General features: G+C 67.4%; 2 protein-coding genes across 5 annotated transcripts; one reads left to right on the top strand and one right to left on the bottom strand.

The window, feature by feature from the left end:
• Positions 1-824: 824 nt before the first annotated feature.
• Positions 825-2,727, bottom strand: PRSS57 (serine protease 57). The gene is made up of 5 exons (XM_076359572.1): positions 2,634-2,727; positions 2,219-2,372; positions 1,855-1,999; positions 1,089-1,349; positions 825-1,004 (listed from the first exon to the last, which is right to left on the bottom strand). The coding sequence occupies exons 1-5, from the start codon at positions 2,701-2,703 to the stop codon at positions 825-827; spliced, it is 810 nt and encodes a 269-aa protein (XP_076215687.1). The 5' UTR covers positions 2,704-2,727.
• Positions 2,728-4,066: 1,339 nt separating this feature from the next.
• On the top strand, positions 4,067-24,607 carry PALM (paralemmin). 4 transcript variants are annotated; one of them, XM_076359479.1, is made up of 9 exons: positions 4,067-4,123; positions 14,154-14,202; positions 15,435-15,515; positions 15,619-15,749; positions 17,395-17,518; positions 17,978-17,999; positions 18,291-18,350; positions 19,389-19,520; positions 21,102-24,607. In XM_076359479.1, the coding sequence occupies exons 1-9, from the start codon at positions 4,119-4,121 to the stop codon at positions 21,686-21,688; spliced, it is 1,191 nt and encodes a 396-aa protein (XP_076215594.1). In that variant the 5' UTR covers positions 4,067-4,118; the 3' UTR covers positions 21,689-24,607. The 4 variants fall into 4 exon arrangements, with proteins under 4 accessions (XP_076215594.1, XP_076215592.1, XP_076215596.1 ...); XM_076359477.1 differs by having other exon boundaries at positions 18,264-18,350; XM_076359481.1 differs by lacking the exon at positions 19,389-19,520.
• The last annotated feature ends 220 nt before the right edge of the window (positions 24,608-24,827 follow it).

Below are 24,827 nucleotides of genomic sequence, written 5' to 3'. Positions count from 1 at the left end.
AGCGCCTGGATGCGGATCCTGGTTCCTCCGGGGCAAGGCCTGGTCCTGAGTGGGGGCTGTCACTTCCCTCCTTCCTCCTGCACCCCCTGCTCCATCCACCTCAGTCCAGGACAAGCCGGGGGTCTGGCTGGGGACCGGAGCAGAAAAGGGAGCAGTGGGATGGCCAGAGAGGGGGTTGCAGTGTGGCAGGGGAAGGACAGGAGAGGGGAAAGCTGGGAAAAACCAGTCCCAGTTAAGATGGGCAGCAGCCGCTCTGGGCAGTGTGGGGTTAAGGATTGGCCCCAATCAGCCCTCCTGGGCTCAGCTGCCCACCAGGAGATTAAAAGGGGCCAAAACCCCCTGCTCAGGCTCTACTGGCTCCCTGGGCAGGTGGGTCTCGGGCTTGGTCTCCCCATCACGTCCCTGGGGCAGGGGCAGGTGGAGGGTGAGTGTCCCTGGGGCTCCTGCCTGTCCCAGAGCTGGGGGCTGTGGCCCCCCTGTAAGGGGCAGCAGGGTGGGTAGAGGGAAGGTGAATGGGCAGAGTTCTGGGAACGAGGTTTTATTGAGGAAGGCAAATGCTGCCACTGCAAGAGGCCGAGTGAGGTGCTGGGACTTCTTGTACAGCCTGGGGGGGATGCATCTCTCCTCGCCAAGAGGCAGAGTCAGTCTCCTGCCCTGCCCTGGGTCAAGGAGCCCTGAGCATCAGCTCCCAAACCCCCCCTGGAGCTGGGAGGACATGGGAGTCCTGGCCCTCTTCTCCCCTCCTGGGTGCTGCCAGGCAGCCAAGACACCTCGGCCCCTCTCCCTGCAGCCCATCTGCCCATGGGACCCCCTCCCAGCCCCAGCTAGGGCTTCAGCTGCCCCTTCTGATGGTGGCACCCTTGCACAGTGCCATGCACCCAGTCGATGTAGTTGGAGATCTTGGTGTAGATGTCAGGGTACCGGCGGTCCCCACATCTCTCCCCAGAGAATGAGACGATGCCGTAAACCTTTTCCTTGAAGATCAAGGGTCCCCCGGAGTCACCCTGTGAAGCAAAGGGGTGGGAGGGAGACTAGCGGGTCTCCTGGAGGGGGATAGCTGGGGGGCACAGGGCCAGGAGCGTACTCACTGCGCAGACGCCCTGCAGCGTGGTGTTGCGGCTGGCCCCACACAGCATGTTGGGCGAGACCTTGCCCCTCCACAGCGTTCGGCAGAGGCTCCGCTTGACGATGGTGGTGCCAGTCTCCATCAGCTCGGTGGGCTGGTCGCCGTAGTTGGAGGTGTCACCCCAGCCCACCACGTAGCAGACTGTGCCAGGCTTCAGGTCGATGTGCGGTGAGGGCAGGCGGATCCGCTTCACGTACTTGTTCAGTGTGGCCGACCTGTTCAGCTGGGTGGGGAGCCGGGGGTGCGGGTGGCTTCGCTGCTGGGGCAGAGCCCCCCAGCCGCTCCTGCCTGGGGATTCCCGACCCTCCCACACCCCATCACATGCCTGCCCCAGCTCCCCACTCGCACTGACCCCCCCCAGCCCTGCCCTTCTTTCTTCAGAGGCTGCCCCCCGCCCCCCCCACCAGCCCCTCTGCAGTGGTCCCAGTCTGCTCTAAAGACTGGCTGCCCAGGAGCGGAGGGAGCTGCCGACCCGGCCGGGGTCAGCGTGTCCTCATTCGCCTCCATCGCACCCCACGGCGCGGTCCCGCTTCTTTGGAGAAGCACTGACATCTAGTGTTGGCTCAGGCCCGCGTGGGCATTTCCCTCCTGCGCCCCGTGGGGCGTGGGGCACCCCATTTCCCCCCTGTGCCTCAAGGGGCGTGGGGCACCCCACCTCCGAGCCAGCGGATGCCCACGACCTCCTGGCGAGCAGGTCTGTGATGGCCGGCAGCGCACGCGGGACTCACCCTGAGCAGGCGGATGTCGTTGTCCACCAAGCGGGGGTTGTAGTGTGGGTGGGCGATGGACTCGGCGATGCTGAAGACCTGCTGGGACTCCTCAGGCTCCTCCAGCCTGTGGGCGCCCAGCACCACGCGCACCGAGGGGTTGCGCCTGTGGCAGAGGGGCCCTGAGCGGGTACTGCTGTGGCTGGGGGCAATCGGGGAGGGGGAGAAGGGGGCTGGCGAGGTGGGCTTGAGGGGAGCACGGGTGGGGAGTTGCTCCAGGACTGTGTAACCCCCTGGGATGGGGTTATCTGTTTGAAGGCGGCCACACCGTGTCCCAGGGCGGGGGGGACGGGAGGTGTGTGCCCTGCGTGGGAGCATGGCTCACCTGGGAATGAGGCAGTGGGCTGCTGTCATCACCCACTTGGGCCACACCAGGAAGCCCCCGCAGACATGTTGCCCATCCATCTGGATGGAGGCGATGAAGGGCCGGGAATGGGGTGCTACCACCTTTCCCCCGATGATCCGGCTCCCCTGAGTGCCTGGTGGGTGGGTGCAGGTGGTCACCAGCTGCCGGGGAGTCCGGGCACGGCTCTCACCTGCGTCTGTCCCGCTCCTAGCTGTGTGTCCCGAGCACGTGTCCCACGGGTGCTGGGGAGCGGCCGAGCACCGGCTCTGGCTGAGGAGGGCTGAGCATGGCAGGGCAAAGCCTCCCCTGCACCACAGTGCTCCAGCCCGGGGTCTCCATCTCCCACCCTGGCCGTGGGGCCCTGCCGCCCTCTCAGACCCAGCTCTCCCATTACCTGCTGGGGCCAGCGCCGGGAGCAGGACGGAGCCTCCCAGGCTGAGCATGAACAGCCCAGCCATGACCATGCTGGCGCAGAGCGGGCCACTGCCACCTCCTTTGGGGCCACTCAGGGATTGGGGTGCTTAAATAACTCTGGGGGCTGAGCCTCTGCCTGGGTGCCAGCGGGTATCTTCCTCCTGCTTCCTCCTCTCTGGGTGTTGCTGCCTTGTGCAATTGCTGTGGGGTGGGGGGCACTGGCAGTGCAATGCTGCATTGGGGGTAGATGTGGCATTGCAGCTTCCCCCAGAGCGACTGCTTGCTGGGAGGAGAGTGGATTGGGGAAGGAAGAGAGAAAGAGTGGCTTCCCAACTCACTCCTGGCTCCTCTTGTGCCATGAGCTAATCAGGCTGAAACCCCTCTCCTCTTGGCAGAGAGGTGGGAGCAGCAGGGCCCCACCACATCCCAAGACACCTCCCAGGATGTGGCAGTGTCCCTGGAGCTGGCTGGCAGCCTGGCTGCTGTGGGTCACACAGGGATTGTGCTGTGCTCGGACCCACCGCGTCTTTCAGCCCCGCCAGAGACCACCCGGCTCTGGGATGGTGCTGTGGGCAGAGGAGCAGTTTGCCCCCCCCCAGGTCTGCATCCCCCTGGGGTGCAAGAAGGGCTGCAGGGTGTACCAGGGTGTGGGTGTACTAGGGTGGGGGGGGACTGGGGCCCCACTGCTGGGGTGACCCTTGCTGCAGAGCGGGGCTTGCACCGGGGCCGAGCACAGAGCTCCTGCCCAGCAGCGGGCAGATTTCCTAACACCGCCATGGTCGGAGGCTGGCTCGGGGCTTCCTGTGTCAGTTTACCAGCGTTTGCCCAACGCAACCGTTGCATTGGGAAACGGAGGAGTGGCGAGGGGGGACGTGCAGCCCCGGCTCCCCCCTTCTCCATCCTCTCCCCGGTTGCCCTTTGCACTGCCAGGGCTGCGTGCCGGGAACGCAGAGGCCCTGGCACAGTGGGAGCGATGAGCGTGGCCTTTGGCCGGGGCAGTGCCCGGGGTGGGGACCCTCCTGGGGCGGCAGGAGGGGGGGGCCCGTCCTGCCCGCGCTGCCCGGGGCAAGGAGCTGGCAGTGCCCGCAGCCCCTCCAGCCTGCCCTGCTCCGGGCACCGCGCAGCCGGGACCCGCTTTGCGGGTCCCCCCCCGCACCCCAGAAGCAGCCGCAGCCCCGGGTGCGCCGGTAGCGGCGGGCGGGGAGCGCCGCGCCCCGAGGCCGGGTGAGGGGCGGCGGCAGTGGCGGGCCGCGCCCGGCAGACGGAGCTGTGCGGGCGGCGCGGGAGGCGGGAGCACCGGCGCGGCCCCGACATCCCTGCGCATCCCGCAGCCCCGCCGGGGATGCCGCCGCCCGCCGGGCCCTGAGCGCCGGGACGCCGGCGGACGCCGGCCCCGCTCCGCCGCGCCTCGCCCGGTCCGACCCCGCCGGAGCCGCCGCCGCCGGCCACCCAGCCCGCCTGGAAAATGGAGTGAGTACCGGATCCGGCCGCGCCGCCGCCGCGGGGCGCGGGACCCCGGCACCGGGCCGCGGCCCCCCCGTGCCGCCGGCTGAGCACCGCAGTACCGGGGGGGAGGGTGGACCCCGGGTGCCGGGGCTCGGGACCCCTGCACCGGGGCTGCGGGAACCCCGCACCGCGGGCTCATGGAGCCCGTACCCGGGGGCTCATATCCCTCCCAGTGCTGGGGCTTGGGACCCCAAAACCGGGGGCTCGCATCCCCCTGATCCTGGGGACTCAGGACCCCAGTACCGGGGGCTTGCATCCCCCCGATGCCGAGGCTTGGGCCCCAAAGCTGGGGGCTCGCATCCCCCCAATGCCAGGGCTCACAACCCCAAAACCGGGGGTTCACATCCCCCCAGATGCTGGGGCTTAGGACCCCAATACCGGGGGCTCACAACCCCCCAGTGCTGGGGCTTGGGACCCCAATACCAGGTCCTCATGTCCCCCCGATGCTGTGCTCAGCAGGTGCTGCCCCTCCCCGGGTCCCAGCCCTGCTGTGGGGGGCCGAGGCACCAGCTCGGGGTGCAGTGGCAGAGGCCCCGGAGCAGGCACGGGGGCTGCTGGGGGCGAGTCTCTGCTGGCAGCGGTGTGGGAAGCGGGGGGGTGGAAAGGGCGTTTATTTTTGTGTTTTGAACCTGTTGTTGCTGCTGTGTGTGGCGGGGGTGAGTGGGTGGCTGTGAGCCGCGGACCCCTCCCTGCGCACGCATCCCCAGCCCTCTGCCGAGGGACCCGGCTGCGACGGGAGGATCCTTGCGTGCTGGGTCCCACTGGAGGGACTCTCTCCGGCCCCGGCCTTATCCTTTGTGTGCTGCGGTGGGGCCCTGCCCGGTCGGTCGGTGCCTGCAGGCGGGCTCGGAGCTGGGCATGGGGCTTTGCGGGCAGATGGGGGAAGGAGGGAGCAGGTGGAGGCCGTTGGGAGGCTGGTAGCTGGGGCCCATCCTGCCCGTGTGCTGGTTTTGCCCCTCAGGGACTCCAGCAGCTCCTGCCTGCAGCGTGCTGGTGCTGGGAGGGCATGGGGCTGGTCGGCTGCTCAACACGCTGGGTACCAGTGACAGCAGCCGGCTGGGCTGGCCCTGTCTCACCCAGGCCTTTCCTTCCCTCCCGTGGCTCTGGTCCCCACCGTGGCAAACAAGAGTCCCCCCCAGCATCTCCTGGGTTTGGCACTGGGGGCTTCCCCGGGGGCATCCAGCCAGCCAGCCAGCCCGGGGTCAGCTACACTCTGCTCCTCGCAGGCACCGCGCCTTGCACCGATTAACTGGCCACCTGCTAGCGAGATGACGGGTGCTCAACAGGTCCCGCTCGCCGCCGTCTGCCTCCCACCTGGGGAGCCCCGTGGAGCTGTGGTGTGCTGGCGAGGGACGGGATGGTGGTTTCCTGGGGTCGGGGTGGGCTCTAGCTGTCTTAGGGCTGAGAGCCGTGTGGGAGGCACCGGCGGGGGCCTGGGAACATTTCAGAGGCCGGGGCGCAGCGTCTGCGGGGCTGGGGAAGCAGAGCAGCTCCCCTTGTTGCTGGAGGGGCCGGAGGCTTTGCGGTGCGAGAGCTCGCCAAGGCAGGTCTGCGGCTTTGGGCAGCTCCTCGGTGCGTTGATCCCTTCAGAAAAGTGCCCCTTTGGGGAGGAAAATGTGTGCATGATTTGCCAAAAGGCAGCAAAGGAAAGGGCAGAACTGAGGGGTGCGATGTGCCCTGGGGAGTGGGTGGAGGAGCTGCAGGGACCAGGCGCGGGGTCTCCCGGGGCAGAGGCGTCAAGGGCTGGCATTGAAGTGGGGGACGGTGCTGGGCAGGATGGTGGCTCCTGCCCCCGGGCTCCGCACGCTGCCTTTCACCCCACTCTCTCTGCCGCTCTCCCCCCCCGGCGGCCGAAGCTTCGGACGGACGCTCCTGGCGAGGGCTGAGGAGCCCATGGAGGGGCGCGGGGGCTTCCCTCCCGCCAGCTCCCTATGCTGGACCTGCTGATGGATCTTCCTTTTGAGTGAAACCCCGCGAGTGACCCAGGGCGGGAGCTCGCCCCACCGAGCTGTGGGAGCACCCCGTAGTCCTGTCTGCGGGCGCAGGGCACAGACAAAAAGCAAAACAGGGGCACACATGGCTTCTGCGTGGGCAGCGCTGGTGCAGCCCCTCCGGCTGCTCAGCCAGCTGCAGCTCTTCGGGAGGAGGCTCCTGAGCTTTCAGGCAGGAATAAACGTGCAAAAGTCATTGGTGATTAAAATGCCCAAACTGCTCCTCTGGGTGGTCTGGGTTTACGGGGTGACCTGCAGCTCCGGTGCCCCTGCCCCGGGTCTCACTGGGTCAGTCCTGCCTTCCTCAAATCCAGACCTGGTCGTGGAGCTGGAGGTTTAAGAGAGTCCCGGGGCGGGTGGGAACACAGCCAGGTGCTCCCCTGACATCGGCCTGGCTCTGTGGCAGATAACGGGTGCTGGGGAGCATGCTGCTGGCCTTGCTTTGGCTCCTGCTTTGCCTTGGCACTGGCAGCGGCTGGAGGAGGGTTCTGGCTGCCATGAGGCACTGGTGCCCGGGGAGGTTTGGCTGAAAGCTTCCAGCTCTCGTAAAGGCTGCACTGGCCCCGTCGGGGCTGCTCGTCTGTCCTCTGCTCCCGCTGCCATTGATGCTCTTGGGCAGCTGGAGATTTTGCATCTCCATGTCTGGCTGCTCCGGCAGTTTGTCTCAGTGGGTCACTGCTCTCCCCTCCGGCTCTGGGGTCTCCTTGGAGCGGGGGCTCTCGTGGTCCTGCCCTCCTGACCCTGCCCATCCCTGATCCAAAGCCGACAGTCGCACCCAGGGAAAGGAGGGAGATTTCTGCCTGAGGAATAACCTGGGAGCCCTTTGGGAAGGGACTCAGGACCCTGCTCTCCGCCTGCCTCCAGGGAAAAGCAAAACCCAGCTGATGCTCCCCAGGCTGGACCGTCGCTGCCTCCCAGCCGGCTGCAGGCAAGCCAGAGGGTGTCGGGTCCATCGCTGTCCCTGTGCGCAGCCGAGGTGACGGCACCATCGCCCTTCCCAGCTCTCCCAGAGGAAGCCATAAAGCTCCACCACAGATGGCCGCACAATGGCACCCCAGCCCTGCTCGGGGCTGGTGGGTCTCGGGGTTCAGAGTTTGGCCACCGCCGCAGGACGGGGCCTCTCAGCCGGACCTGCGTGGCTGGGCAGGAACTGGAGCAGGTTTCCTGGGAAGCTGCTGGTGTTGGCGTTCCCGCTTCCTGGCCAGAAACAGTCCCTTTCCCCACGCAGTGTCGGTGGTTCACAGAGTCTGCGCCATGCCAGGAGCTGTGCCGGGGCTCGGCTGGGCCGTGGCGTGGGCCCGTCTCCAGCGGTGGAGGTGGTGGCAGTGAGGAAGGACTGGGAGGAAAGCTGGGGAGGCAACGTGCACTGGGGCAGGGTCAGGTGGAGGCGCAGAGCTCGGGGCTGGAGGTAGAAGCACGCGCAGGAGCCTGGTTTCCCGAGTCTGTCTTTACTCCATCCGGAGGCAAGCGAGCCCCCGGGCCCCAGACAGAAGCCGCTTTTGGGGGCGAGGATGAGCCCTGCAGCAGCCCGGGAGGAGAGAGAGGAGCCGGGGCGAATCCTGCCCCAGCCAGGTGTTTCCTGGTGGAGCATGGCTGGACATGGGCTGAGCCCAGCCCCTTGGCTCGGCGCTGAGGACTGAGCTCCCTGCAGGTGCCTGGGGCTTAGAGGGGTGCCCCTGCCAGGAGTCCGGGCAGGAGCCACGTTCCTGCTGGCTCCTTGGAGCCTCGCGTGTGCTTGTGTTCATGGCATTGGTATGGGAAAGCCATGCTGCCTCATGTGAACAGGAACCCAGGGACCAAGTGACGCGGCTGGGGCCACCCTGAGGTGCCGGGGTGCCAGGTGCCGTGTCCGGGGCCAGTGCTGGGGCTGCTTGTCCCAGCTGGTCGGTGCTCCTGGGCATGGGGAGAGGCCGGCTCCACTCTCATTCATAAATCGTGGGGGAGTTGCCTGGTGGAGCCTTGCCCCTCTAACTGGAAGGGAACTGGAAACCCAAGTGTTTGGAGGGCACTTGAACCATTGTTTGAAAGATCTGTAATTTTCCAATCAAACTCCCTCCCCAAGCCTCTGTTCATCAAATATTCATGGGATCCATTTTCTCCTGGCACTCCCAGCCCACGTCTCAGCCCGAAGAATCAATCAGGCAGCTCTGCTTGCTCTAATGCATCCTGCGTTTTCGGGAGCCTGGGGCTGCCATCTCCTCCTCCCGCCACCCCCCATTTCCCCCCTGTCCCCGTCTCCTCCCAGGGCAGCAGCGTTGCATGGGGCTGCGCAGGCAGCAGGAGTGTGGGGAAGGCATGGCTCACGGAGAGGGAAGGAGCGGGACTGAGCGCTGAGGCGATGTAGCTGGCTGCGGGGTGGAGGCACCCAGCACCATGGGGCAGGGCAGGAGCAGCCCCTGTGTCACCAGGACCTGAACAGGCGGGTCGGACCCTGTGCCCAGCTGCCCCGCCACTCGGCTCCCCGGCAGCACAGCTTTCTGGCCATCCTCGCACGAGCCATTGGCCACTGATTTATTTGCCTTTGTGGTTGATGAGTGCCGGCCCCCGGGCTGCTGCGGCCCCCTCCCCTCCGCGCCCGCCGCCAACGAGGGCGTTCGATAGTGCCCCTGCTGCTAATGGCTTCATGACGGAGGCTTTGCAGACTCTCCACAGGCACGCTCCCCACGGCAGCATCACGCCGGGCCTGGCCAAGGGGCCCAGCTCTTGGCACGGGAACAGTGGTGTAAATTAGTGCCGGTCCCTCAGTTGCCGCTGGTGCTGCCGTTTACACGGGCTCTGAGCCCCGCACCAGGGTCTATCTCCCCGGGGTCGTGGCTGGCCAGTGTCGGTACGGGGGTCCGGGCGGTGGTGCCCCTGTGCAGGGCTCTCTCCCTGCCATCCCCCTGGCTCAGAACTGAGCGGGTGGAAAGGGAGCGGAGGTCAGGGGAGTGGAGGAGCAGCTTGAAACGGCTCTTCGCACATTTGGATGAGCTAATGGGAAAAAACAGAGGAAGGCAAATAAACATTATTGTTTCATGTCAGGCGGGGAGGAGACAAAAGGTCACGGGCTTCCCTTGTGATGGTAGGAAACGGCAGCATCAGCAGGGCTGGAAAGAGCTGGAGAGCCAAGGGAGAGCGCGGGTGTGAGCACGGGGCGCGTGCGTGCTCACACGTGTGTGTGGATCCGGCCATGGGTCCAAGGACTGCTGCCTTTGCAGGTGGGAGTTCCCGGGGCATCATCCCCCAGTGCCGCCTGCGTCCCTGGTCCCGTCGACCTCGTCTCCTGTGCCACGGCCTGTGGCTCTCCCTGCCACGCGGTGCATGCGGAAACAGCTCGAGGAGATGCCCTGGGACCAGCAGGGCTGGGACACGCGCGCAGTGGACACCAGCTGGAAAAGCATGAGCCTGTTAACCGGAGCTCATGAGAGCGGGTGAAATGAGGGGGGAGGAAGGGCTCACTTTGGGTTTCTTTCCTGGGCTTGTGGTTCCTGAGGGGGTCGGTGGCCCTGGGCTTGGTGGTCCTGGGGTCGCCTTTCCACTCCTCCCCGGCAGCCAGGATGGATCCGGAGCTCGTGCTGGCGTGGCCAAAACCTCCGGGGAGGCTCTGGTGATGCTGTGGCCTTGGCCCGCCGGGGCTGCAGGGCCCAGGGAGCGGCGCGGCTGGCGAGGGGAGCGACCGCAGGGTGGGGAGCGGCGCCCCCAGCCCCGGGGGCTGCCCGGGCCGGGGGGGCCCCTCGGTCCCTCCGCCCGCGCTGCGCATCCCCCCTCCCGGCGGCTCGCCCCGTTGCCATGGCGCCGTTGCCATGGCGCCGTTGCCAGGGAACCGCCTCCCGGCTCGGCGGAGCCATCAGTCACCGGGGCCGGAGGCTGCGGGGCCCCATCGGCACCGGCCCGGCCCGGGGCTGCCGGCACGGCCGCGGCTCCCGCCACCGCGGTGAACGGCGGAGGAACGAGGGGGGGGGGCGAGCGGGGAACGGCCGCTCTGAGGCCGCTCTGGTTTGTGCCGCGGCGTGGGGGGGGGGCTGGGGCAGCCCGGGGCAGGGGCCTCCCCCACCCCGGATCCAGCCCCGGGGCTCTGCTTTCCTGCCCCCAGCAGCAGGGTCCTGTCGAGAGTGCTGACCCCCAGGGACAGGGCACGGCGGGACCCGGGGGCTGTCTGGGGGCATGGGACCCCTCCACCTCGTTGCCCTGTCCCAGTGGGCAGGGACCTGGGGGCACCAGGGCTGTCCCCATTCTGCCCCGCTCTTGCCAGGGTCTGGCAGTGATGGATGAGTCCCCCCAGGGCGGTAGCAGGGCTGGGGTGCACAGGCTGCTGGGGCAAGGGGGGCCGGGGCTGGGAGGGTGCAGCGAGGGGCATCCAGCCTGTTTTGCATCTCTCCCTGGGCCAGGAAGATTCCTGGCGTTCAACCCGGGAATGCAGAGACTGTATCAAATAATGGAAAATAAAGAGGATGGAGGAGGGAGGAAAAGCAGAACAGAACGTTTCAGGAATGCTGTAAAAGTTTGGATCCATCGAACAGCGCAAGATCCGGGAGAGAGACAGGCCAGGGTCCAAAGCCTTCTGAGGTTGGGGTGCTGAGAGCTGGACTCAGGGGGGACCCCTGGCCCCAGAGCAGGAAGGTGCCCATGGCGAAGGGCAGTCCCGGCACCATGGGGCTGGTGCCAGCCTGGCCCCGCAGCTGCCTGGGCAGCTCTGGCTCAGGGCAGGGCACGGGGCGGGGGGGGCGGCCAGTTCCTCCCTTCAACTTTTGCACATAATCTGTTTCTGCAGAGAGCCGTCCCAGCTGCCCCAAATCCCAGGGGGTTCCTCACTGGTTTTGGAGATGTTTTGAGGGGGAAGGGGAGGTTTCACCCCTTGGGCTGGAGCCTGGGGCAGGGTGTAGGGCCGTGATGTGGATGCTACTCCCAGCACCCACTCTGTGCTTTCCCCGTCAGGGCCCTACATCCCTACAGCCCCCACACCTGCGTGCTGGGGGTGTCTCGTGGGGGCCCGCCAGGTCCATCACCGTCCTTGTCACAGGTCCGTCTCTGTGAAGCAACTGCTTTTGGTCTGTCTTTCCTGAGAAAGAAAGTTCCCCTGTGTCTGGGGGTGAGCCAAGACCCTGGGCACGGGGCTGGGGAAGGGCAGACCCCGCTCACGGCCCCGGCGGGTCAGCAGATGTTTCCCTCGGGAAACCCGCTGTCCCCGGCCCCTCTCCCGGTGAGGGAACGGCTCCTGCCGTGGGGGGGGGATTGCAGGGTGCAGCTGGTGTTTGGGACAGTTAGGGAGGGAGCGGGGTTGGCCCCTCGCCCCTCCCCATTGTCCCTGTGCCGGGTGCTGCTGCTCTCAGACCCCGCGCAGCTGGGCAGGGAGCGGCAGCAGAGCGAGCAGGGACAGCAAAGGGACTCACAGACACTCCGACTCTCTTTGAGTTTGCAATTGTTTAATTCCTGTCCGGGGCACGGTGGCAGGCCACGGGCTGCCGGGCGTGACACATGGGAGGCTGCGAGCGGTGGGTGTGCGCCTGCGCGTGCAAAACAGTCACAGCATCGCCACAAACAGCACAAAAATAACCGCTACAAAAGCGACACCTTCCCTGGTTTGTTTTTCTGGCCTGGATTTCACGCGCGGCTGGGATCCTGGGGTGCAGGGTGAGGGGAGGACAGGCGGCTCTGAGCAGCTTTCGGTTAATCGCTGGCTTCGAGGAGGTGTCAGGCAGAGGCAGGGGGTCCTTTCGCCCTGGCAGAGCCCATTTGATTTGCTGCAAAGTCCAGCTGTTGCACATGTGTGTGCTGTCCCCTCCGGTGGAGGGCTTGTGCGAGGGCACATGCGTGTGCAAGGGCACACATGCTGGCATGTGCGGCCAGAGCCCAGCCCCAGGAGGTACCGTGTGTGGGGCGCAGGAGCCCATGCCCACCCAGTGTGTAAAACCATCTTTGGAAAAAGCCCTTAATGGGAGGGCTGAGGAGATCTCCCACCCACGCCCCCCCCAGCCCCGGGCCATCTGCAGAGCCCAGCCCGCATCCCCAGGGGAGCAGACGATGCAGCAGTGGGGGGAGAGGTGGGATGGGGAGAAACCCAGGGAGTGGGGTTGGTGCCCCCCCCGCCAGGGTGCGCGCAGCCTGCGGGTGCTGGTCGGCACCTCGGAGTCCGTGTTGTCTTCCAAAATGGGCACCCCGAGCTGGGCTGGGGCTGCTGGGCATAGGGCTGCCCTCCCTGGGCCTTGGCTCGTCTCCTGTTGTGGTTGGTGCCGTATGAAGCCGGGGATGGCTTCAACCTGTGTCAGCGGATCTGTGGCCCCCGAGTCACTGTGTGCCCCCGATCACGCAGCTGCGGTGAGGCTGGGGTGGGACCGGGCTTCTGGCACTTGCTCCTTGCTAATGGCTTTTCCTGCTGTGCTGGGGACACGGGGCTGCCCGTCCCTCCCTGTCCCCCCCTCACCCCGAGCTGCCCCGCGTGGGCTGGGACTGCCGGTGGCCCTGTGGCTGCTCCTCTCCCTCTCTCCTGCCTGCTGGGAAGGGACTGTCTGCCTCTTGCTTTAATTGCACTTTCAAAGCCCTCGGGCCCGGCCAGGCGTGCGGGGATGGACCTGGGGAGAGGCAGGTGCAGGGGCGTCCCACCGGCCCCCACGCATCAGCCATCCCGGCTCCACACGCTCAGCCAGGGCAGGAGCTCCTGGGAGCTGTGAAAATGGATGTGCACTTAACGACCAGCATAAATTAAGTCCCAAGAGCTCTCCCCTCCTCCGCCTGGGCCCCGGCATCCGCCAGCTGCAGGAACAGCCACGGGCAGGGGCCGGAGCCGGACCCTGCTTTGCACTGGGGAGCGCGGACGCCCCACCCGGGTTTCCTCCCTCCTGCTTGCCCAGGGCAGCAGCGCAGGCAGCCCCGGGTGGGAGGGAGCAGCCGGAGGAAGGGCTTGGCCGTGGGGACCGGAGCTCGGACCAGTGTCTTCACGCCCGTGTCTCCTCCAGAGCGGCTGCCAGCACATCTGCCCCCTCGCAGGCTCTGCTGTCCCTTGCTCTGGGAAGTAAATGGCAATGATCCATCGCCTGACGATACCTCCAGGCCTCCCACCCTAATTACTGTCGCAGCTAAGCACTTCGTTAGTATCATCTGGCAAGCAGCCAGCCGGCTCCCTGTGGCGCCAGAGCATCCCCAGTCACAGCCGGGTCCCGGGCAGACGCCCTCAGCCCCCGCTCTGCGACTCCCGGCTGCTGAACCTGCACCTGATGCTTTGTGGCGTGGGGGGCTTTTGCCGGGCCCCGCAGGGCTGCACTGCCGGTCGGGCTGGTCCAGGGCACTTGCGCCACTGGGACACAGGAAGGCAGGCACGTGGGCACTTGCTGCGGGGGGTCAAGGCACCCCCTCCTCGCAGCACCCCGGGGCCCGGCTGCACCCGAGAGAGCTGCGTCGGGGCCAGCAAGGCGGCTGCCGCCGGCAGCATCCCCGGGCGCAGCCGCAGCAGTTCGCGTTGCGGAGGCGGGTGCTGGGCCTGGGAGCACGAACCTCAGCTGGAGCAGAGCCTGTTGCAATGTGTGCGTCTGTGCCTGTCCGTGTGTCTGTGCACGTGCGTCTGTGTGTGTCTGTGTGTCTGTGCACGTGTGTGCGCGTGTGCCTGTGCGCGCAGCCCAGAAAGGTCACTGTCCGGGAAAGGTGTCAGCAGCCAAGAAATGGGCTTGGAATGGAAAGTGTGAGCCAGGTTGAACCGCAGGGGTGGCCAGAACCGTCCCACTCCGGCCCCTCCGTGGTCACCGTTTCCATCTGTGCCGCGGCCATGGGAGGAGTGGGTCCGGCCATGCCGGGTCACCCCCAGGTGCCTCTCCCGGGGGATTCGGGCAGGGCAGGGGGCCAACGGGCGCCTGGAGGAGCTGTGCGGGCAAGGGGTGCTTGGCTCTGGGGTGGCAAGGGGAAGGGGAGAAAGCAGTCGGCGGAAGGAAAGAGTTCAGCCTTTGTCCGTGCGCTGTGTCCGGTTCACTGGTGGCACAATGTCCCCATTCACCCGCCGCCTGTGCTCTTCACTGCTTCTCTCTGCTCTCTTGCAGGGTTGTGGAGGCCAGCACCCTTCAGCAGGAGAGGCTGCAGGCCATCGCGGTGAGTCCCCTGCGCGCTGCGAGCGCACAATGAGCACACCAGACCTTGAGCTGGCATCCCCACGTCCCCGCGCCATCGCCTGCAGCACGTGGGGCAGACGCCAGCGGGGAGGAGAGTGCGGGCACAGTGGCTGTGCCGGCGCAGGGGCTGTGCGGCCGCTTTCCCAGCCCCTGCCTCTGGCCCAGAAAGCTGCTGAGAGGCTGCAGGCAGGGGCAGGAGCCAGAGAGCCCTTGTGGGCACCCAGCCCCGGGCAGGGGGTCTCTAGCAGCCAAACAAGGACTTGCGGGAGCCCCTGCCAGGGCATCCTGCCCTGCGGCAGCTCTTCCCAGGGATGTGCCACAGCCGGGGTGCAGGATCTGGCGGGGCTTAGCTCTGCATTCCTGAAAGAAGGACAGAGCGAGCAACGGGCGGCTGGGAGTTCTAATTAATGAAGCAACGCCTTGACGAGCCCCGAGTGAGAGGGAAATGAGTGATGATTCCCTCCTTGTCCTTTCCCAGGGAAGGGCTGAGGATCGTGCAGGATCTGGCCTATGTTCTGTGAGCACTAGTAATTATATTAGTTAGCGAGCAGTCGGGGGCTGCGCTGGGCAGCCCCTCCCCGGCACAGAGCAGGGCACTGGGTTGGTTTTAAACCCCGTCGATGTCTCGTAGCAGTTCCCTTGCCTGCCGCAGGCTGCCAGCTTCCCCGTCCCGTCCCGCTACCGGCCGATCTCCGCTGCACAAAGGGCAAATTGTTCTGGGCCAGAGGAGAAAGAAAGCGGGTGACGCTTCCCAGGCTGGGACTGACTCTGCTGAAATGATCTGGACTGGCCCCAGGACGCACGGCGAGGGGGGCCAGGGAGAGGCCGTTGGGGCTGGTTCCCCCCGTGCTGGCCAGCTTGCTCAGCGGGGCTGGGTGAGGGGAAGGTGATGTTTTGAGACAGTGAACAGACTCCAGGCTCTGCCCTGATTGCTCTGCACCCTCCGTGCCTCAGTTTCCCCCAGTGGGGGCAGGGACATGACACAGGGCTGGGGAGCTCCCAGTGGGCTGTCCCCAAGGCCAGTCTCTCAGCCCCAGGCACGGCTCACGTCCCGATGTCAGAATCCCTGGGAGCCCCTCGCCCCCCACGCCCTGCTCCTCCCCGCTCCGGGGACGCTGCCCTGGCCAGGAGGGAGGTGACCCTGCTCCGGCAGTGCCCGGCGCCAACCCCCTCCCCACGCCGACCCCGGCTCTGCTGCTCTCGTCCCTCCAGGAGAAGCGGAAACGTCAGACAGAGATCGAGAACAAAAGGCGGCAGCTCGAGGATGACAGGCGGCAGCTGCAGCATCTCAAGGTGAGGATCCCCTGGGACACCCGGGCTGCCTCTGCACTGGGGACGTGCCAGGGACCCCCTAGCTGTGGGGGCGGCAGGACCATGACCCCCTTCTGCTCCCCAGTCCAAGGCTCTGCGGGAGAGATGGCTGTTGGAGGGGGCCCCGGCCTCAGCCTCCGAGGAGGACGAGGCCATGAAGAAGCAGATGCAGGAGGATGAGGTGAAGACCAAGGAGCTGGAGGAAACCATCCAGAGGTAACGGGGACGGCGTGGGGCCGGGGTGTCGGGGTGCGCCCAGGGGGTGCCTGAGTCCCTCCAGAGACCCCCCCGACCTTCTCTTCCCCCCATGCAGATGGGAGGCTGAGATGCAGCTCAGTCCCACACGCTGGGCACAAGGCACGAGGCACAAGGCATGCTGCCGTGCAGCCGTGCTTGCTTGCGTTCAGCCGCGGCCGTGCCCGGAGGAGAGCATCCACTCTGGAGCTCGGAGCTGCCGGGAGCAGAGGTGCCTCCGCGGCGCTGCCAGGGCTCAGCCGCTCTCGCCATGAACCGTCCAGCTGGGTTCTTGCCGGCATTTGTCCGGGGGCTGCGGCTAGTCCTGGAGCTCGCCCAGCCCTGCCGGCCCCTCTGAGCATGGACACTCCTAGCTGTGCTCCTGCCTGGGGCTGTCCCCACGCCCACCTCCATGGCTGGGAGCTGTGTAGGGTGTCAGTGGGAGCCGTGGGGCTGGGGCCCAGGGCTGGGCTGAAGGCTGGGGTCCCCTGGGGGGGCTGTTTGGTGCCCAGCACCTGTGATCGCAAAGGCAGGGAAACAGGGGGCTGGTTCCCCATGGACATCTGTCCCCATTGTGGTGGCTCAGCCCCTGGGGAAGGGGCAGGGTGGGAGGTTGGGGGGTAGAAGCCTCAGCCCCTGCCCAGCTCCCTTGTGCCTGGGCTGCTGAAGGCAGGGGGGGCAGGCCGGGTGCCCCGGCACAGAGGTGTCCCGGCAGCCTGGCTGCCCTGCAAGAATGCAATCAGTCATGGCTGTGCCGTTAATTACCGAGCATCGGTGCAGAGAGGGGTCAGGCACGAAGGGGCCTTTGTGTCCGTCTAATGGCGCGGTGCATTCCTCCGCCAGCGCCTTGCGGGGAGACGGGAGTTAAGTGGGGGGCTCTGCCGGAGGGTGCTGCCACCGCACTGACAGAGGGGCCCTAATTTACATGGACATGAATCCATGGGGACTCCGCTGACCTCCGCCACGTCCCGGTGGGGCCCTGCTGCCGGCACAGCTCTTGGCCGGGCTTGGTGGCTGGGAATGGGCGGTCGCCCTCGTGGGAATCTCAAACAGGCTTCAGGCAACATGTGTGGGAGCAGAACGGAGATGGAGCGATGTTGCTCCATGCCACCGAGCAAGGGCACTGGCAAGTACATGGCGGGCTCAGTTCAGTCACATGGGGACAGCGAGAGCTGGGGGGTCGCCCCATGGGGTCAGTCCTGCTACCCAGTGCCTGCAGGGGGTTTCTTCCATCCACTTGGGCCGAGCCCGTCGGCTGAGCAGCCACCCTGGTTGCTCAGCAGCTGCGGGGCCATGACTGTTGTCCTGAGCATCGCTCACCACGTGGAGATGGGTGGAGGCACGTGGCCGCCAGGCGCCCGGGTTAAGGGTGATGGCAGCACCCGCTGGGTGAAGCCCCTGGGTTTGTTCCAGCAAACACATGCTTTTCCCCTGCAAAGAGGTGGTGACGGCCGTGCCAGAGGTCTGTTGCAAGCCCAGGGGCTGATTTGTGCCTCCCCTCTCTCCTGTGCCATGTCTCTGGCCCACGTTCGCAGGTCTGCTGTGGCTGGCTGCACCGTGGCTGCCTGCACCATGGCTGCCGGCACCACGGCTCCCCACGGCCTCTCAGCCCCGACTCTCCCCGCAGGCTGGAGAAGGAGCTGGAGACGCTGGAGAACGGCAGCTCGGCAGCTTCCACCAAGGAGAACCTGGCAGAGGTGGCGGCACCGGCCAAGGAAGAGAAGGCAGAGGCTGTCCCCAACATGCAGAAGGTGGGCACGGCTGCTCTCCATGGGCAGGGCTACCTGCTGCGGGAGGGGTGAAGGGGGAGAGGGGGTGCCTGGGGGGTCGGCGCTTGCTCAGCCCCCACCAGACTGGAGCTGGTTCTTGCTGCCGCCGCAGAGCAGGGAGCTGCTGGGGTGATGGCACGGTGGTGGGCAAGTTGCACTGGCAGAGGGGCTGAGCACAGGGAGCTGCTGCCGACCGGCTGCAGGGTTGCATCAGGGCACTGGCGTGGCTGTGGCGGGCCCCAGTCCCAGCTGAGCTGGGCGGATTGGCCACCCCACGTGTCCCTGTCACCCTTGGAGCCCCTGCCCTGCCGATCCTGTGCCAGCGGGGCTGGGCTGGGGGTCCCTTGCCCTGGTGGGGATGGGTGCGTGAGCAGTGGGTGTGCGGGCAGCGGGTGTGTGGCATCTGCTGGCGGCTCCTAACCTCTCCCTTCTGTTTTGCAGAGTCCCCTGGGCACAGTCAAGGGTAGGTGATCCCCACCTCGGCTGCAGTTCCTGCTCTCAGGAGGCAGCGCCTGCCACCCCCTCGTGCTGCCCCGGCACTGGGGCCAGATGGGTGGGGGGAGCCAGGGCAGCCCTGTCCCCATGTCCCCTGCCCCTGTCCCCTCCCGGGCAGCGATGCCCTGCGGCGGGGGAGCCCGTCCCAGGCACCAGCCACGGGGGGACACGCCACCCTCCCTGGGGCCCATCCTGCGGGCACATGGACGACCAGGCAATCGTTTTGGCTCAGGCGGTCGCCTCTCCTCTCCGTCTCCAGCCGAGAAGGTCTCCAGCAGCCCCATGAAGGCGGTGGAGGGCACTGACATGATGAAGGCAGGTAGGTGCCTGCTTCCCCGGGAGGAGCGCTCCTTCCCGGTCGCTTCCCCCCTCCCCTCCCGCGCCGCCCCTCAGCTCGCTGCCCGCCCTGCAGCCCTGCCACCGCCGCTCCCCACTGCTCGATGGCTTTCCAAGCCCAAGGCAGAGAACATCAGTTATTTGCAATCAGAGGGTTTGTTTTCGCTTCCACACCATGGCTGGTTCGTGGTTCAGGGCCCCCCCTCACCCCCTGTTCCATATCTCTGCTCCAGTTTCATCCTTCGCCTTCTGCTCTGTTTGCGGCTTCTCGGAGCGCGGGAGAGGGAGCGGAGCATCGGCTGCCGGCATGTGCCAGCACTCACGGCCCCATGGCTAGCTGCCGGTGGGGAGCTTGCAGGGGCGCGCGGGGCCGAGCTGCCCGCGCTGGGGGTGCTGCGGCCGGCTCCACTGCTGGAGAGGTTTGCTCTGGTTTGGGGGGATGGCTCAGACCGGGCTGCGGCACCGGCACTGGGCAGAGCCTGTCTTGGGGTCCTCGGAGCAAAGCGCCACCGGGCCAAGGCGACCCCAGTGCCAGCAGGGACTGGCTGGGAGCCGAAGGAGAGATGCCGAGGATCACCCGTCCCATGGGGCAGAGGGGCTGCCCCAGCGCCAGCACCCTCAGCAGGGACACCACCTCCCGCAAGCATGAGCCTGGCTCCCAGCCCAGGCCCCCGTGGCCAGCACCACTCACCGGCCGGACAGACGGACGCGGCGCCACCTGCCATGGTGCCTCCAGGGCCTGGTTGGGCCCCAGCCCGGGGGGACGCAGAAGCCGTGGAGGTAAGGTGATGCTGGCAGCGCCAGGACAGCAATGGCCCCGCGGGTCCCGGTAGGAAGGCTGTGCCCGGGATGTCGCACCCGCCTCTGCCGTTCACTCCTTGCTGTCACCTGCTGCCTTGCTAACGCCGCTGAGCACCGCACCGCACCGCTGCCGCCATGTGCCTGCCCGCTGCCAACCGCTGAGCAGGGGCTAGGGAGGGCCGGGGCCGCCGTAACGCGCGCTGTGCTCTTTGTGTCCCAGCCATGTACTCAGTGGAGATCACGGTGGAGAAGGACAGAGTGACTGGGGAGACCAAGGTCCTGTCCAGCACCACCCTGCTCCCCCAGAACCACTGTCTACAGGGGGTCAAAGTGTACGAGGATGAGCTGAAAGGTACGGCCCATCCCGCACCGCTTGGAGGCGTCAGGAGCGAAGGGCAGGGGACGAGGGAGCGGCTGCCCAAGCATCCCAGCGGGTGCCAGGGCTAGGAAGGGCTGGGGCCGCTCCTGGCCGTCCTCGCCAGCTCTGTAGGGCAGACGGCTCAGGGCAACCCCTCGCCGGCCCCAATCCTGCACTCTGGCCAGCCCGCCGTGGGATCTGTCCCAGTGGCATGGTGTAGACGGTCCCAATGGGCCAGCCCTGGTTTGCACATTGCGACCCTGTGCTGCTGGAGAGCAGAGAAGAGGATCTGCCATATCCAAGACTCGGGAGCCCATCCCACCGGTGAGGAATGCAGCACCGGCACCGCATTGGCCCAACGTGCCCAGGCTGGCAGAGGGGAGCGTGGCCACTGGGCACAGAGGAGGTGCAGCAAGAGGGACCAGTCCCTGCCTGCGGCCCCTGCTTTTGGAAACCTCCGGGAACCTGCTTCGAAGGGCCTGGTGACACCCGAGGGACGGCTGTGTCGGTGGCAAGGACCAGCCACGGAGCTGGGGCGCGTTACTGGGGACTGTGGTGGCCAAATGGACCGACCGCCTCTCCAAGGAAACGGCGCTGCACCGACAGCCGGTCCTGTTCAACACCCTCCCTGTGGCCATGGCTGTGCCTGGACATGCTGACCTTCACCTCCACCAGCCGCCTGGCTCAGCCTCCCTGCTGCTCTGGGGCCCCCAGCTCCAAGGACGGGCCAAGGAGCCGCCTCGGCAGCGATCAGCCCGGGGCAGCCGTGCGTTGATCCCGGTCGAGCCGGCCCTGCCTGGGCTGGTTTTGGTCCATCACTCCATCGACTGGCTGTTGAGGCTGTTGCACTGATCATCGCATGATGCCCCAGGTCAAGCGGAAAATGCGATGAGCCGGAGGCTGCTCTCGCCATGACGCACGTCTGCTGCCTCCAGCGCTGCAAGCAGCCATGCAAAGCGTGCCGGCGGTGGAAGAGCCCCATCCCCTCCTGGGCATGGGACCACCGGGTGCCACAGGCAGCGGGACACGGCGGGATGTGGCAGGACGTGGTGGGATGCGGTGGGGCAGCACCTGCCGAGCGCTCACTGGGGTCTTACAGGTGGCAGCGGCGATCTGCTGCAGAGCATCGTGTCGGTCCTGGCTGAGCCAGGCGCCAGCCGGACACCGTCCCGCCGCGGCGAGCGCGGCCAGCTTGGCAGGCTGTCAGTGACCTGGCAGACGGCTGCGGCTCCTGCAGGGCTCGCCGGGTCTGAGGCTTCGGAGGTGCCAAGGGCCGGGAACGGCTCCTCGCGTTGTGCTTTTGTTTTGTCTTCCCCATCTGCCGTCGGGCAGGGGCCAGGCGATGCTGGGGTGGGCCCGGCAGCAGCTCCGGCTGAGGGGGGGGTAGGGGTGCTGCCAGGGGGTCCCGGCCTCAGTGCCAGGGCCTTTGTGGAGGGGAAGGTGCCGCTCCCCAGATGCATGAGAGCCGGGTTTGAGCGGGTTGCGCCAGAAGGAGCTTTTCCAGGTTGACTTGTGCCCCCAGCCCGAGCCTCCCAGCCCGAGCCCCCCTCACCCTCCCTCCTCTTGTCCCCGCAGTGGTGCACGCGGTGAGCGCCGAGGACGGGGCCCTGCAGAATGGGGCCCACCCCCTCAGCTCCTCCGAGGTCGACGAGCTCCTGCACAAGGCAGACGAGGCCACCCTGAGCAAAGCTGCCGGGCGGGAGGCCCCGGCCAAGGCTGGTGAGGAGGCCGGCAGCGCCCCGGCCAGCCAGAAGCCAACACCGCGGCGGGAGATCACGGGGCTGCAGGCCAAGCCACGGGAAAGCACCACGGTGCTGCCACCGGGCGAGGGGACGGAGCCGAGCCGGGAGCAGCCCGTCACCATGATCTTCATGGGCTACCAGAACGTGGAGGACGAGGATGAGACCAAGAAGGTGCTGGGGCTGGAGGGCACCATCAAGGCCGAGCTGGTGGTGATCGAGGATGCCGAGAGCAAGCCGGAGCCGGTGCGCAAGGACCACGCACCACCCAACGGCACTGCGCTGGAGCCGGCGGCTGCCCAGCCACCGGGGGAGGAGGGCCCAGGCGGGCAGAAGCCGGGCGCCAACGCCACAGACGCCAAGGAGGCCGAGCAGGAGACGGACGTGAAGAAGCAGCGCTGCAAGTGCTGCACGGTGATGTGAGCCCCGCCGGCCCCGTGCCGCCGCCAGAGCAGGCTGCCCCCGCCGAGCCCCCTCTGCCCCGGCCCCCGCTAGCCAGGCCCACCGCCCCGGCACGCCGGGCTCCCTCCCTCACCAGACACGGACCCTCTTTCTGCAGAGCCGGGGAGATTCAACACGGCGCCTGCGAAGCTGCAGCAGGCAGCAGCGAACTGCAGCCGCGGCACCGCTCGCCCCATCTGCCCGACGCCCGCCCTGCGCCGCACCCCACCAGCGCTGCCTGTGATATTTATTAGAGACCCCCCTCGCCCCACAGCACGCCCGCCCCCACCCACAGCCCAGCCTTGCCCCACGCCGGTGCCCTCCCGACGCCAACGTTGGAGCCTTTCCCTCCTCTCACTGGCAACTTCCCACCTGCCGTCGGAGGATGGAGCCAGCCGGGCTGGGGGATCGGAGGACGCCGCCACATCCGTAGATGACTCCCGGGGAGCCGGCGGCCAGCAGGACCCACGCTTGGCTCAGCCCATGGAGGGCACGGAGCCAGCCCCACGCCAGCCCCTCTCTCCGCGCCTCCATCATCCGCTTCTCCCACGGGGAAAGGCCCTGAGCCATCCCCTCCGGCTACCCGCGGATGTCCCCGCTCCATCCCGCGTCCTCGTCCCCACGCCCCTGAGGTCCCCAAGCTGTGAGCCCCTCCGGGATGGAGTGTGTCCAGGCAAAGGAAGGGTGTTGAGGGCAGCACCCATCATGCCAGGAGCTGGCAGGGGTGTCAGGCATGGCTCCCGCGGAGTCAGCCCCAGCCTGTCTCCAGGGCTGCGGGCGAGAGACCTGCTCTGCTCCCCTGGACTTGGCTCCCCTTGCAGGAGCTCCTCGCCCTGGCACTCGTGGTGACGGCTGCCACCATCCAGGTACCGATGCCACAGGCTTCCGCAGGCTCCCGCAGGGCCGTTCCTCCGTCTCGGCTGCCACACCGGCATCGCTGGGCTCTACCAGCCGAGGGGGCTGAGCGGTGCCGTGGCCAGGTGCCCGTGTCCTCCTGGGGCGATGTGGGTGGCAATGGCAGTGAAGGAAGGGGAACTGGGGGGGGCAGCCCCATGGGGACAGGGATGGGGCAGGACCTCCCATGCCTCCTCGCAGTAGCGGGAGGGTGGCCCAGCACCACATCCCCCTCCTGTCTCTGCTGCCCAACAGCGGCAGCTTTGCAGAGCCGCTTTCTGGGGCCTCGGGCTGCAGCATCAGCTCCTCCAGGCAAGCGGGGCAGCCCAGTTCACCCCAGGCACCGGGACTGGGAGCTGCCGGGGGTCCAGTATCCCTCGGAGGGCGTCCCTGGGACGCTGTGTCCATGCCAGGACTGCGAGCAGCCTTCCCTGCTCCCCCCACGCTGTGCCCCAGCCCTTCAGCGGGGATTTCACCACCAGCACCAGCGTTTCCTCCCCACTGAGACCTGCTGGGGCAGGCGGGGAGGGTGGGGGGGGCCCCATGGCGGCACCTGTGGGTGCTGAGCCCTGCCCAAACCCCGGGTGCTTCTGCTGCAGCAGCTGACCCATCTCGCGGGCGTTGGGCACGTGGCTCCTGCTGAGCCCCCCCTCACCACCTTGCAGGTCCGGCGGGCTGGGGGCACAGTCCTGCACTGCCGCAGCACGGGGACTGCTGCCGGGGGGTCCCATCTCCTGCCAGCGCTGTCCCAAACACTCCAGGGCTTGGAGCCCCATGTGCCAGTCCTGGGCTGGGGTTGCTTTCGGTGCCTGGTGCCCCATGTCAGCTGCCCCTGAGCCAGCTGCGGCTGTGCAGCCGGGCTGGCAGTACCCAGTCCCCGCACCCCGGAGGCACAGGAGCTTGGGTAGGGCGCAGCCCCCCAGGAGCGCGGCCCAGCTGCCAGCCAGCATGGCATAGGGGTCCTGGTCTGAGTGTGAGTGGGTCCCTGCTGCTGAGCGCACCCGGGCGAGTCACCAGGGATTCCCCGAGCCCCCAGCAAAGCACGCGCAGAGCAGCCGTCACGCTGCCCAGCCCACCGGGACGTGGGTGGCAGAGCAGCCAGGGATGGGGCTCAGCCCTCCAAGGCCTTCCTCCCCCCCCCAGCCCCCTTGTGTGAACAGTGACCCCCACATGACATCCCAGTTGTCCCCCAGTTACCACCCAGGCTGCAGTTTTCCCCCCAATGGGGTCTGCAGGAATAGGGGAGGGGGGCAGGGGCCTAGGTCGGGGGCTGTTGGGGGCTGCGGGGGGGCTCACAGTGCTGCCGTGCCAGTCCTCCCATGGGGAGCCCGGCCCCGAGCCCCGGCTGGGCACCGAAAGCCTCTGGGAGAGGCAGAGCTGGGGAAGGGGGTTGGGGCTGGCACCCCCAGGGAGGGGAAGGGGGGGAGCCTTTCTTGCCTCTCCCGCAGACGGGCATCGCTGGAGCCCCATCGCTGCAGTGCCGCAGAGTGGGGTGCTGGGGCTGGATGCTGTGGGGCATCTGCCCCATCGATCCTGGGGGGCTGGGTTAGGGCTAGGTCCCCAGCGGGGATGCACGTTACCTCCCACCACCCCCTCGCTGGGGGCCAGCACCACTCACCCCATCCCATCCCAGGTCCCACAATCCCCCCTCCAACCCCAAGCCGGGGCCCCCTCCCACCCTTGGCACCCCCTGCCCCTCGGTTGGCTTCGGACCCAGCGCTGGCCCCCGGCTCCATCCAGCCCCCGTTGCGGCAGGGAGTGGGATCAGGCCCCCGCGGGGCCGGGGCTGGCAGGGGCTGAGCAGCAGCAGGCGGAAGAGCCCAGCCGCGTGCCCCAGCCCTGTCCCAGCCAGCCCCCGCCGCCCCCCACCTGGCTCCGCTGAAGTGCACTTCCCGCGCTCCCGTGCTTTTCACTCGTGCCGAAGCCGTTTGAAGTTCTCCCCCTCCCCGGCCCTCCCCGTTGTTTGTAAGACACCCGAACCGAGCAAATAAACTGTGTGAACAACCAGCCTGGCGCCTCCGCCCTCTGCATGGGGACCGGGGTCGGCACCCCAACGCTTGGCACCCGCACTTGGCACCCCGGCGTGGGCACTGGGCATGGACGGGTGGGATGGGGATCCTGGGGATGCTGGAGATGGGGATGCTGGGGATGAGGGGATGGGGATGCTGGGGATGAGGATGATGGGGATGGGCCCTGCTGCCCCTTCACTGCCTGGGCTGTGACTCTT

Source organism: Aptenodytes patagonicus, chromosome 25, assembly GCF_965638725.1.
Source record: "Aptenodytes patagonicus chromosome 25, bAptPat1.pri.cur, whole genome shotgun sequence".
Classification (NCBI taxonomy): Eukaryota; Metazoa; Chordata; class Aves; order Sphenisciformes; family Spheniscidae; genus Aptenodytes; species Aptenodytes patagonicus.
Note: the sequence above shows the minus strand (reverse complement) of the source record. Positions and strands in the feature narration are given on the sequence as shown.